The sequence below is a fragment of the Vulpes lagopus genome, chromosome 2, assembly GCF_018345385.1.
Source record: "Vulpes lagopus strain Blue_001 chromosome 2, ASM1834538v1, whole genome shotgun sequence".
NCBI lineage: Eukaryota > Metazoa > Chordata > Mammalia > Carnivora > Canidae > Vulpes > Vulpes lagopus.
This window is the reverse complement of record NC_054825.1, coordinates 163,222,038-163,235,599: the sequence shown is the minus strand read 5'-3', so window position 1 is coordinate 163,235,599 and position 13,562 is coordinate 163,222,038. Positions and strand designations below refer to the sequence as shown.

Genomic DNA, 13,562 nt, shown 5'->3' with positions numbered 1-13,562 from the left:
AAAGCCGTGGCAGTCCTGTTCCTCCTCTCCCCCTCTCTCAGTGGAACCCCTACTCCCCAGGGAGAAGTAGGACAGCTTCTGGGACTCCAGAATAGGTGCAGCCCCTTCTACTGTGAAGGCTAATGCTTTGCTCCCACAAACGGGGAAGCGACTGGACCCAGGGAGAGGGGAGGACCACGCGGGATTTTCTGAAAATACATTTAATGCTCGGCTCTCTTGTGGGTGCTGTGCCGAACAGTAATCCTATGTTCGCCCGGGCTGTGGGTGGCACCACCCTCCTGGAACTCGCAGCGGGGATGGTGGGGCACCAGACGGACAAGCCGCTCCTCGCTGTCGCTGTCGCTCCACATGTGCTCCTCTCGGCTGTTGATCAACACAGCCGCCCGAAGCGCCGACTTGACCGCGGTCTCCACCCAGCCGTGAGGGTAGGCCGTGTGCTCACCCGCGAAGTAGATGCGGCCGTAAGGGACCGCCCAGTTGTAGTCCTGCCCGTCCTCCCTGTCTTCGTGCCACAGCAATGGCGGCTGTACCACGAAGCCCCCCTGGCTGTGCGGGTCCTCGCCCCAGCGTTTGACGACGCCGCTGCCGTCCCAGAGCCGGTACACGATCGGCCCGTGCAGCGCCGCCACGTCGTCGAGCGCCACGCGCATCGCGTCTTCCGCGCTCAGGCCGGCGAATGTGGCCGCCCCGTCGGACCACGTGTACGAAGCTAGCAGAAGCGCGCCCTCGCCCGGCGGCGGGTAGAATATCACGCGCGACGGGCGGGCGGTGCTCGAGTGGCCGCCCTCGATGTGCTCGTCGTGCCAGAAGGGCCGGCGGAAGCTCAGGAACACCTTGGTGGCTGGCACGTAGTGTAGCGCGCGCAGTGCCTCCTGCCGCCTGCGCGACAGCGGCGGCGAGAAGGTAATGCGCTGCAGCGCCGGCCCGCTCGCGGTCAGCAGCACCACGTCGGCGGTCATGGCCTTCAGACTCCGGGCCCTGCGCGAGCTGGCGATGTGCACACGCACATCGTGCGTCCCCTGCGTTATCGCCACCACGGGCGCGTGCAGCAGCACCGGCCCGGACAGCGAGCTCAGCAGCGCGCGCGGCAGCAGGTCCCAGCCGCCCACGATGCGGCTGTAACTGTGGGCAGGGCGAGAGATCCCGGAGCTCAGCCACTGCCCCTCCTCGCCGGCTCCTCCCTGCAGGCCCCTCCCTGCGCTCTACTGGGTCCGGGTTCTAGTTCTCACTGGTGGGTCCCCTTCTGCCTCTCCTCGCAGGCCCCGCCCACTCGGTTACCGGCTCTGTCACCTGCCTGCTCCTCGCTGACCCCGCCCACTCACCTACCCCTGCCCCCGCCGGTCCCTGACATCCCGCGAGGACCAGGGAGCAGAGAAGCGTCCGATCCGGGCACCTCGCTTCTCCTCCTCTGGGCCACGCCTTTCTCCGGAAGCCCGGGGATGAAGGGACCAGTGTGGTCAGACTCGGGCGCCCCTTCTCTCACCTCCCCACTAGTCCCGCCCCACCCGACGCTGACGGCCCCGCCCACCCCATCACTCGGGCGCCCGGGCCCTCACCCGCCCCGCCCCGGCCCGCTGGCCCGGCCCCTCACCGGAGGTCGTCGCTGAGGCTGCTGTGCGCCCTTAGGGCCTCCGCGAAGCTGAGATAGAAGAAGCCGTCCTTGGACATCACGTCTCCCAGGAGCCGCACGGCCGGCTGGCTCAGGTTCCCCTCCCCGAGGAGATATTCCTGCGGGACGACGGGCGCACGCCAGGGTCAGGACCCAAGCCGGCTGCGCCTGCCGGCTCTGTCCCCACCCCTCTCTACCCCGGGGGGGGGGGGGTCCCTCCCCCCTCCCACGCCCAGCCTCTTGGTTCTGTGACAGACCGTGAGCTCAGTAGGGTTCTCTGAAGCTCAGCGACCCAGTCCCCCTTTTTGTGCCAGATGAGGGAAGCAAACCCAGAGAAGGGGTATGTGCCACCGTAGAGTCAGGCCTGGAGTCCACCCGCACAGCGACGCTGAGGCACCCACTCACCAGGAGTGTGTGCTTTTCAAACTTCCTCATTGCCTTTCTGCAGCCCAGGGTCTTGAGATCTTTGAGGGCCTGTGGTGGAAAAAGGCGACAGCGCTGAGCTCCAGGGGCAGGACTGCAGAGGCCTCCCTTGGAGTGCAAACCCTAGGTTTCCTCCTGCACCTGCCCATGGCCAGCCATTTGCCACACTTGTTAAAGCCACCAGGCGTCTGCCCATGCTGTGCCCTGGCCTTGCCCTCCACTGCAATTCAGTGTCACCACTCTGGGAATTCTTCCCAAGTCATTACTGCCCCTCATGCCCCAGCCTCAGCCCACCCTGACAATGTCACACTCAGCCCCACTGGGCATGGTTTGGCCTGTGTCTGTCCTACCCTTTGAGTTCTGGGCTGGCTGTATCCTACTGGTGCTTAGTGACTGTCACCTGGATCACTGTGGGCACAGAGAGAAGCAGAGTCCCTTCTGCCACCCATCAGCCCTGAGAGGTCTATTACCTGGTTTCTCCCCTGCCCAAAGCCCCCCCCTCCCGTGGCTCCCCAGTGCCCGGAGCCCCAGAGTTCTGCCCTCAGCCAGCCCCACAGTCACCATCTTTTAGGGGAGCACTATGTACAGTGCCCAGGCCACCCTCAGGCCTCCCCAACATCTGCACCGCTGCACTGGTTTCCCTGCTGCCTCGTCTTTGCCTGAAACACAAGCAGCTACCCCTTATTGTGCTGTTCAAACCTCCTCCCTTCCTGGAAGCCTCACAGCCCCGTCTGACTTTAACCCTCTTCTCTGTCCACCTGGCTTCTCCCCCATGACAGGGAACTCCCCAAAGGACGTGCCCTTTCACACTCACTCACTTGAGGTGAACCTCAAGTCTCCCTAGGTTCCCTGAACTGGACAATGACAAGGCACAAAATTGGCTTGGACTGGTGCCCATTCTTGTCCAGGAGGGGAAATAGGCCAAGGCCAGCTCCTCCAGGAAGTCTTCCCTGGTGCCCTCCTGGAGGAGGGGACATTCAAGCTGATTCTTGGGGGATAAGCAGGGTTCTCTGGGTGAGAAAGGGTAAAGGCCTTCCAGGCAGGGCAGGAAGCAGGAGCAAGCAAGGGCATGGGTACAGAATGGTGCAGGAGCAAAATGGGTATGAAGGAGTATGGAGCGGCAGTGTTTGGGCCACCATGAGGGCTTTGACGGGTAACAAAAATTTCTTGGAGAAGAGAAGATGAGGCTAGAGGGGTGAGAGAGACCAGACCATTCAGGGCTTGAACCTGAGGCTAAGGCACTTAGGGAAGCCATAGGGGGCTGTGAGCAGGGGAGGAGCAGGATGAAGGTCCAGGGTAAAGGATAAAGCCTGAACTGCAGCAGGGACTGTGGAGACAGAGAGGTGGGAACAGTGCAGGAGATCGGGGGTAGGAAGGACGAGGCAGGGAATTGATGGTGGAAGGGAGAGGGCAGGAGCTAGGGTGGCGCCTGAGGGTCTATCTGCCTTGTAATTGGGGTAGGGGCGATGGGACCATTGTGAGATGGGAGAATGCAGAAATATGAGTATGGTTTGGGGAAGATGCTGAGCTCAGTAGGAGCTGGAGGACCCCAGGGTACAACTAGGGGGGCATGGACAGAACTCTGGGTCTCCTGAGATAGATGGGGAAGATGTTAGCCTGCAGATCAAAGTTCAAGCCCACAACGTCAAAGGTGAGGCTGTCTGGACATTGTGTGTGTGTGTGTGTGTGTGTGTGTGTGTGTGTGTGTGTGTCTGTGTAGGGGATCAGAGCCCAAAGCCTGATGGAGCTTTGGGGATGGGCTACATTTATGGGGATGCACAGATTGAAGAGCCAGCGATGGCAGACGGAGAAAGGAGAGAGACAAAAAGCCAGGCAAGGGAGGCCACCTACCCGGTTGAGAGCCATCTGGTAGATTTCTTCAGGCGAGTGGCCCTTCTCCCTGGGGCTCAGCTTGTAGCCCAGCTTCTCAGGCATCTTCTCTACCACATAGTTCCGCAGCTTCAGATTGTTCACTTCTATCCATGTGTTCTCGTCGTATTGAGTGAATTTGGTCAGGTTGAGTCCCAGGCTCTTGCAGAGCTCATGGAGGATCCTGAAGGGGCCGGAGAGGGCTGGGTGGTGTGTGTGTGTGTGTGTGTGTGTGTGTGTGTGTAGGGGTAGGGGAGCCTGGGCCCCTTCTCAGGGTGCATGAGGCTGCAGTTGGGCCAGAATGAAATGGAAACACAGCTGGAGGCTAGAAGGCTGAAGGTGGAGTGGTTTAGGATTGTGTTTGGAGCAGGAGCCAGTGGTGTTCACTGGTGGATGAGGTGGGACTGGGGACAGAGTTTGGGTTGGATGAGGGCTTTGGGGAAGGGTCAGGGTTAGAGTCTGGAGGTCTGGCTGGACGTGGAGGGAGCCAGGAGATTTTTGTTTTAAAGATTATTTATTTATTTATTTATTTATTTATTTATTTATTTATTCATGAGAGACAGTCTGAGATAGAGACAGAGACAGAGACACAGGTAGAGGGGGAAGTAGGCTCCATGTAAGGAGCCTGATGTAGGACTCGATCCTGGCTCTCCAGGATCCCCGGGTCCCCAGGATCACGCCCTGGGCTGAAGGCTGCACTAAACCGCTGAGCCACCCGGGCTGCCCAGGAGCAGAGAGATCTTAAAGGTAGATTAGAAGAAGGACAGAGGTGGAGGAGGTCTGGAGGTCTGGCTGGACGCGGTGTAGCTGGAGCTGGGAGATCTTGAAGTTAGATTAGAAGATAGAGGTGGAGGTGGAGTCTTGACACACCTTGGCTGGGGGATTAGGTATGGGTTCAGAGTGGAAGTTCAGGAGATGGAGTTGGGGATCTGGCTGAGTCTGAGCACAGGGGTGGGGCTGGGGGTGGCCTCGGTGCCTGCCTGGCTGCCAGGTCAGGCCTCACCTGTGTGAACTGGGCATGCGCATGGCTCCCAGCTCCCCAATCCAGCCCGTCTTCCGGTCCCGGTAGGTGAGGATGCGGCCCCCTATCCTGTTGTCTGCCTCCAGGATGGTGACCTGAGGGATGTGGGTGGGGGGAGGGAGGGGGGCCAGAGGGCCCTTCAGCTCCTCCCACTGACCTCCCATCCCCAGCCTCCCATCCCCACAGCAGCCCAGACCTAGACTACAGAAGGATCCCCTTCTTTATGGAGAAGTGAGAGGAGTTGCTAGAATAGGTATCATATATGACAATACATCACAATCTCCAGACTGCAGCAGGAAGACTGCAAGCCAGATGGCAAAGGGACTTCCCAGCTCAGGGAGTGGGGAGATTTCTTGCAAGGCACAATAGACCTGGCCCAGCCCATTCTTACTCTTGGATTTCAGTTGAGAGGAGAGCGGTTAGACCTCAGGGGGCACTTCTCCTTGAGGGGAGTTTCCATCTCCACCAGCACAAAATCCCCCTCCCTGCCCCAGGTTGGAGGACATTCAGAGGGACTTCCCTCAGGAATGAGAGAGTGAGGCAGGGAATGTCAAAGGCCTCTCAGCCTCCCTCTGGGTTTCACTCCCCAGACCGCGGGGAAAAGCATAGCTTTTCTCCCCCAAGCCCCTAAACCTCAGCAGGGGTATGGCCAGGCCCCGACACCTGGGACACCCAGCCTGCATGCAGCAGGAGAGACTCAAGGTAGACTGCAAGCAGCACTTCTCACCTTGTGTCCAGCATCACTAAGCACCTTGGCAGCTACCAGCCCAGCTGCACCAGCACCAACCACAATCACCCTCTGGGGCTTCGAGGTCCGATTGAGGCCCAAGGTCACAACCTTGAGCAGCACCTCATAGTCAGGATCATGCATACATTTCTCAAAGGAATCCTGGCCGTGGGAGGTCTTCCAATCCAGGGAGCCCACCAGGCTGAGGAAGGTGGAGACCAGGACAAGCAGGTACCCGACTGGAGGAAGGAGGGTGGGGTCAGCGCATAGCTCAGCAGGCACATGTGGGGAGAGAAGTGGGCTCCATCCCTCCCACCCCATCCAGGTGCCCCCTCCCTGCTTACTTACCCGATGAGGCCATAATTCTCGGCGGGAGATGGTGTCTAATTTGGAGGGGAGGCAGGGGGTCACTGTGACAGGAGCCTGGATCCCACCCCAGGCCCTGCTCCTATGGCCACCTGTCTCTCTGGAGCCTCATCCCTCCATCTCTCCCATCTAGCTGTCTCTGTTCTGGGCTCACCTGTCTGCCCCTCTCTCCCCCCTCCCTGGCCTCCTGCCCCTCCTCCCCGCCTTGTCTTTCTCTTCTCTGTCCCCCTCTCCTCTGCCCTGTCTCCTGTTTCCAGGTGTCTGCTTCTGTGGGTCCCAGGCTCTGCAGCCTCCTGCTACCTTGGCTCTCTGTGGACAGCAACACCGCCTCTCTCCTCTGTGGCTTCCACTGGTCTGCCCCATCCCCCTCCTCTGTCCTTAAACTAGCTGAGCCCCGCCCTCCCCTCCCTTTGGGAAATCTGTGGCGGGGGAAATGAAACTACTTTCCTGGGTTGTAGGGTTGGGTGCTCAGAGTTTAATTGAGGCTGAAGGAGGTGGGTGGTGGGGAAGGGGGGTTGAGAGGAAGCAAATCAGTCTATTTTCTTCCTCTTGCCCCAAATAGTTCTGGGGCGGTAGGAAGGCTGGAAATGAATGCTCAGGTAACCATGCTAAGGGTGCCTGGTCTTGGGGTCCCTGTGTCTGCCCCTGGGGCTGTATGCTCCTGTGAAGGTCTCTGAGTCCTTCTGTGTCACTTGTTACTGGGCCCTCCACTCCCATGTGGCTGCTCTGAGGCCATTGTGCCTAGGTCCTGAGCCTGGCGCCTGCCTCTATGGTTCTGGTCTGCAGTTATCAAGTGGGGGCCATTACAGTGTTGGTAGGATTAGGCAGGGAGTCCAGGTCAGGCCCTGTGAACAAGCACCTGGGTCAATACTAAAACCTGCTCCTTACGAAATGCCAGCTGCTGCCACTGGGGGTTACTGGAAGGGGCTCAGGGAATGACCCCTAGCTCCCCAGTCCTGCATAAGGAGCAGCCCAGGACATGTGCTCACCCTTCCCATCCCTGCATTGAGAATCACAGTGGTGCTCAGCTCAGGCTAGGATGCCAGGGGGCACCTCAGCAGGAAGGCCGCAGGAGCCTCTGCCTCTGGGCTCAGCCTTCACCATTCTTGTCTGAGGGGTGCTTTCTTTCTGAGGTCAGGCAGTGAGAACAAGATGACCTGGCTCCGAGGAGCTCCGAGGAGTCGAGGTAGCAGGGGTCCCTGGGCTTTTGGAGCTTTAGCCAAGGAGACATGTGGTAGTTCCCCTGAAATGGGTGGAGGTAAAAGAGGCAATTTGGGGGATTTTTCTTGGGGTGTGGGGAGAGGGTACCTGGCAGCTGGTGAGGAGTAAACCCAGGGTACCTGGCAGCTGGTGAGGAGTAAACCCAGGGGCAGTAGATCCTCTACAGCAACAAGATTGGAAAATCCGAAACAGTACATCAAAGAGGGATGTGGTTTGATGGAGGATGGCGGGGGCAGGTGGGGGGGCATATGAGTCACAAGGCATATGATGCAGGGGCCTGGGAGGCAGCAGCTAAGAAGGAAACGTAATCAGCTGGACAGAGCCTTGAGCCTTGAGCCTTGAGACTGAATGCCAAGAAAGCAAAGGGCACAAGTCAGCAAAAATGGCAGAGACCATCCCCACGGCAACTACCCACCAAGGTGGTCCTGTGCTCAGTGCTTTGCACTCGTTGTGGACCTCACAGAGGTCCTCCTCCCTTGACAGAGGAGGGATCTGAGAGATGGAGAGGGGCAGGCAGGGGAAGACCCCAGGACTCGCTTAAGGCTTCAGAGTCGGAAGGCCTCCCCCTGGCCGCCCCTGCCTTCTTCCTTCCCTGTGATACTGGAATCTGAGCACCACGCTTGGACTGTACTCACAGTGGCAGCAGCTACACGTGCAGGTGGCATCACCTCCATCTACCCCTGGGCACCATGTTGGAGGGGAACCAGGCCTGCCAAGGGAAAGGCTTGTGCCCCAGGTCTCACAGTGGGGAACCAGAGAGCTGGGGGTCCAGCTGGTCCCTGGCTGGAGACCCATCTGCTCTATTTCCTCCGGGCAACAACATGCACAGCGAAAGCGAACAGCCAGATCATGGAAGCGGAGAAGGGTGGAAGCAGCAGAGCCATGGAACTCCTGTGCTTGTCTAGGCAAGGAGTGTAGGTCCCCAGAACAGCTTGGGGAGCCCTGCTGGGGTCCCTGACTCCCTGACCACCACCCTGGTCTCTCTCACACAGTATGGCTGTTCAAAGCCCCCTGGCTCCAGGCATACCCTTGACTTGCCTCCTAAGTCTAGGAGTGAAATGCTGACCTCGTCCAATAGAGCCCTCAAAGGGTCAGCGAGACAGAGAGGGAGAGGAACCCAAGTCATGAGGCGACCCAGGATAGGGACCCAGCAGCACCTGAGAGAGTAGGGATCCTGTAGGGCAGGACCTGATCTCCTTGCTCTCCGTAAAATGCCTATGGCTGCTGTTTAGTACTACCTCCCAGATTTTACTTCATTTACTCCAGCAGTGATTCTGGCAAGGTGGGCTTAGCTGTCTCCATTTTATAGGGGAGGAAACTGAGGCCTAGAAGTCACCAGCTGAAAAGTGGCAGCACCTGGGTTTGATCCCAGTAGCTTGGCTCCAGGCTCACATTTGGAAACACTTGCTCATCAGCAAGCTTGGGCTTGTGTGCTAGGGATGGGGCCCAGGCAGGGTCTCTCTGCCTTGTCACCGTTGACATTTGGGGCCATCTTTGTGGGGGCCATCCTATGCATTGTAGGATGTTAAAGAGCTTCACTGGCTTTTACCTACTAGATGCAACACTTGCCTCTTGAGCTGTGACAACCACAAACGACTCCAGACACTGTCAATCATTCCCAGGGGAAGGGGAGGCAAAATCACCCTAAGAATCACTGAACTAGGGATGCCTGGGTGGTTCAGTGGTTGAGTGTCTGCTTTTGGCTCACGGCGTGTTCCCGGAGTCCCAGGATCGAGTTCCACATCGGGCTCCCTGCATGGAGCCTGCTTTTCCCTCTGCCTTTCTCTGTGTGTCTCTCATAAATGAAAGAAAAGAAAAAGAAAAGAAAAAGAAAAAGAAAAAGAAAAAGAAAAAGAAAAAGAAAAAGAAAAAGGAAAGGAAAGGAAAGGAAAGGAAAAAAAAGAAAGAAAGAAGAAAAGAAAGAAGGGAAGAAAGAAGGAAAGAAAGAAAGAAGAAAGAAAGAAGAAAAGAAAGAAAGAAAGGAAGAAAGAAAGAAAAAGAGAATCACTGAACTACACTTAGGTTGATGTTGAATGGAACTCCCACAAGCGGCCACATATGGTCCAGGACAGATACCTGGATAAGCTGGCAGGACAAGAAATACTGGCAGCCACACAGTTGTTCAGGGGACAGGGCTAGTGCCTTATGCATATTATTTTCTCTAAGGCGGTTCAAAGACTGAGTGATTGGTACTAAACTTTCACCGGGTCTTCAAGAGGCTAGGCCCTGCCCAGGGGATGCCCAGAGCCCCAGGTGGAAGTTGGTTGGTCCAGACCGGGATCGGGGAGGGGCACAGAGGGTGGAGGACAGACTTACCCAAGGCCATTGATCTAAGGCTTGACTCCTGGACAGAGCCTCCCTTCCCACAGAGCATCCCTGCCCCTCCTTCCCATTTCCTGAACCCTTGGGCCCCATGGGACACTCACTGCATGGCTGGTTCTGGGGGGCTCTGTCAGTGCCCATGGCCTTTCTGGTTAGCCCGGGACAGAAGTCATCATTGGGCGTGTGCGGAAACGGGGTCAATGGTGGTGGCTTTGTCCTGATTCCGTTAGACCAAAGGTGCCAGGGTCCTAGTGTGGAGTCAGAGCATTTGGGAGGCTGTGGAGGGCAGGTCCTCCTCCCCTCTCAAAAGCTTTTTATTATGGAAATTTCAAACACATATAAAAACAGAGAGATTAGGATGACAACCAAAGCGCATCCACTGCCTCCTAGTCCATCCTTTAGTTATTTTCTCCCACCCCCATTGCATTATTTTACAGCAAATTCCAGGCATGTTATTTGTACATAAATAGTTCAGGATGTTTCTCTGTAACAGGGGTCTGCAAACTTTTTCTGCAAATATTTGGGGCTTTTGGGCCACACTGTCTGTCTTTGACTACTCAATTATGCCCTCTAAGTAGCCACAACATGTATAATGAATTGGCGTGGCTGTGTTCCAAGAAAACTTTATTAACAAGAAGTGGGACTGTAGTTTGCTTATCAATTTCTGCTCTAAAAAAGCTTAGAATGGCATTAGGGCAGCCCCAGTGGCTCAGTGGTTTAGCACCGCCTTCAGCCTGGAGCCTGATCCTGAAGACCTGGGATCGGGTCCCACGTCGTAGGGCTCCTTGCATGGAGCCTGCTTCTCCCTCTGCTTGTGTCTCTGCCGCGCTCTCTCTCTGTGTGTCTCTCATTAATAAATAAATAAAATCTTTCAAAAAAAAATAAAAAGATAAAAGCAAAAATAAAAACAAATAAAAATAAAAATGGCATTAAACCAAAGTCTAATTTTCCTGATTGTCTCAAAAAAACTAATTTTAAAGTATGCTCCACACACAGTGTGGAGCCCAAAACAGGGCTTGAACTCATGACCCTGAGATCAAGACCTGAGCTGAGACCAAGAGTTGGACACTTACCCGACTGAGATACCAGGTACCCCTCAAAAAATTTCTAAGTTAATTTGAATCAAAATTAAAACAGGAACCTGCTTTTCATTTGAATGATACTGAGGGCCTTTGGCAGAGTGTTACTTTCAGGTCATTGGATTTGGGGTCTGTGCCTGAGCCTGGCAGAGCAGCACACTGGGTCTGGTTTCTGCCACAGGGAAATCCATGGAGGTCATGGGGTTGGATCAGGATGGTGTCTGGATGTGAGGTGTGCACGCGCCTAGGTGAGTCACTGATGTTTGAAGTGATTAGTGCCACCGTGTGAGGGCTGTGGGACAGGTGCAGGGGCAGTGTGGGACAGATAAGCCTGGCGGGAGGTTGGCGAGTGTCCAGAAGCCGATGTGGCTTGAGGCTGAGGGATTTTGTTTCTGGGAAGTTCTGCAGAAAGCCCTTGCTCTTAGAGTCTGAGGGCAGACTTTTCAAGAATTCAACTAATTTCAAGGTTGAAAACTTGGCAGCAGTGGTGTGCTGGGCTGGCTCATACCAGTGCACAATAACTGATTTTTAAGATCTTTGGTTTTGTTTTGCACCATCCTTTTAAAAAGTTTTATTTATGATTAATCTTACTAAAAACACATTTATATACTCAAACTCATCACTTCCCAATCACTTGATTACATTTTACTATTATATATACTCTTGAGGCAAATTAATTGTATCTATGTAATATGTGTCTATTTCCTAAATTCGTATTCAGTGACTTCACGTTTAGTGACTTCACATTGTTGGCTTGAAATCAGCCACAGTGGGAGTCGTTACACTACGGGCATGCATCAGCATTTGCTGGAGACTGACCATTAAACATTTACCAGCACACCACTTCTTGGGAATCATTGGTTTCAACCTCCCCAAGATCAAGGGTGCTATGGCTCTGGAAATCTGTTTGAAACACGTGATCCTTCTGATCCCAGGCTTTGCCTGACAGGCAGAGGCATAACCCTGGGAAGCGACTGGGCCACAGAAAGTCATTTGAGGGTTTCCTTGAGATAGAAAAGCCATACATCTAGTTGCCACTCTTATCCTTGAACTGGAAGAAGAAATGCAGTTAACAGCTTACTGAGAGATTCGCCTTTAAAAGCCTCTGATTCCAAACTTAGTCACATTTGCTGTCTTCATACTACTTAATGAACAGGAACTTAAGTAAAGGCCGTTTGTCAGGACTGGCAAAGAAGCGCACCTGTGTTTTCTTCCTGGAAAGGGAAACTGCAGTTACAATGAGGCCATCATCTGCAGGGTGGCACTCAGTCAGCTGCTGGTCCTGTGGCAATCCAGGGGATCCCCTCCCTGCCGCCCTCAGGAAGCCCGGTGGGGCCATTTTCCCCCATGGTGCCAGAGCACCCTGGCCATTGTCCTGATTTATCATTGTTTTCCAAAGTGGGGTGCCCATGGTCCCCTGGGGCATGGGAACAAGTGAACTCAATGTTTTCTTTAAAAATAAAAGAATCGGGATCCCTGGGTGGCGCAGTGGTTTGGCGCCTGCCTTTGGCCCAGGGCACGATCCTGGAGACTCGGGATCAAATCCCACGTCAGGCTCCCGGTGCATGGAGCCTGCTTCTCCCTCTGCCTGTGTCTCTGCCTCTCTCTCTCTCTCTCACTGTGTGCCTATCATAAATAAATAAAATAAAATAAATTTGAAAAAAATAAATAAAAATAAAAATCTATGCAAAAGCAATTAAGCTTTATTCATGTTTAATATGCAAAACGGGTCAAATATATACATTGGAAATGCAAACTCAAGAAAAATTCTTTTATCAGGATGGCATGGCCCCTGCCAACAACCTCTGTCAGGCAGGAAGCACTTCTTTTTGTGACTCCAATGCCAGGTCAGGATCTGGCATACAGAAAGTGCTCCAAAACTGGATGCTGCATGAATCAATGTGGATAAAATACAAACAACTTTCTACTTTCTAAGGGGCCTTGAGGCTGCCCCATTTCTCTTTCCTGCAGGGAGAGGATGTGGGTCATGCAGTTTAGTCAAGGCTCAGATTCCGCTCAGGGGGCAGAGCTTTCAGAGAGAATCAAGTGGGTCAGTCTGTTGTCCTCCCTCTTGCATGGCTTCTGCTTGGATAGGATACTTATTCTCGGAAGCTGAAGATGATCCGAGGAAATGACTTGATTGTGACTGGGAAACTAGACTATACATCTCCGGGAATAAGCTTTGGGCATTCCTTGGCAAAAACATGGCTTAGTGAGGCAGAGGCTGAAGGGGCAGACTCTCCACCCTGCAGTGGGATCCAAGCACTTGGCATCATTCTTGCCCATGGAACTAGGGAGAGAGACAGAATGCTGGGCCAATATCTGGAAACCAACCCATACAAATACACATCCCAGCTTCATTTATTTTCCACCATTGAAGCACGACCAGCACCCTCCAGCTAGCCCCAGTGGGCAGAGAGGGATGGTACTTGTGATCCCTGAGCAAGGCCTTAGGGATGACAGCAGGGAATTCGACATTTATGTGTCTCTAAGATGGAACCCAGACCATCACCAGCACACGTTCCCTCATGTGTGTTCCTTCTGCCCTCAGCACCAGAGGAACCCATGACTTGCATCTCTGTGTGTATGTGTGCCTCAATGATGTATTGTCTAGTTCTGGTGGTTTCTGAGTCCCAAACAGCTCAGACTGCACAACTAGTAATAGTCTTCCGGAACCTGCTCTTTTCCCCCAGCCTTTTTTTTTTTTTTTTTTTTTTTTTTTTTTTTATTTATTTATGATAGTCACAGAGAGAGAGAGAGAGGCAGAGACACAGGCGGAAGGAGAAGCAGGCTCCATGCACCGGGAGCCCGATGTGGGATTCGATCCCGGGTCTCCAGGATCGCGCCCTGGGCCAAAGGCAGGCGCCAAACCGCTGCGCCACCCAGGGATCCCTTCCCCCAGCCTTCTAAGTGATCCACATTATT

General features: G+C 54.6%; 1 protein-coding gene across 1 annotated transcript; it reads right to left on the bottom strand.

Annotated features, from left to right (window-relative positions):
• Positions 1 to 200: 200 nt before the first annotated feature.
• IL4I1 (interleukin 4 induced 1) lies at positions 201 to 6,354 on the bottom strand. The gene is made up of 8 exons (XM_041734373.1): positions 6,316 to 6,354; positions 5,998 to 6,032; positions 5,650 to 5,888; positions 4,905 to 5,017; positions 3,884 to 4,085; positions 2,015 to 2,083; positions 1,592 to 1,728; positions 201 to 1,122 (listed from the first exon to the last, which is right to left on the bottom strand). Exons 2-8 carry the CDS (start codon positions 6,008 to 6,010, stop codon positions 201 to 203), a joined length of 1,695 nt encoding a protein of 564 aa, XP_041590307.1. The 5' UTR covers positions 6,011 to 6,032; positions 6,316 to 6,354.
• Positions 6,355 to 13,562: the final 7,208 nt, after the last annotated feature.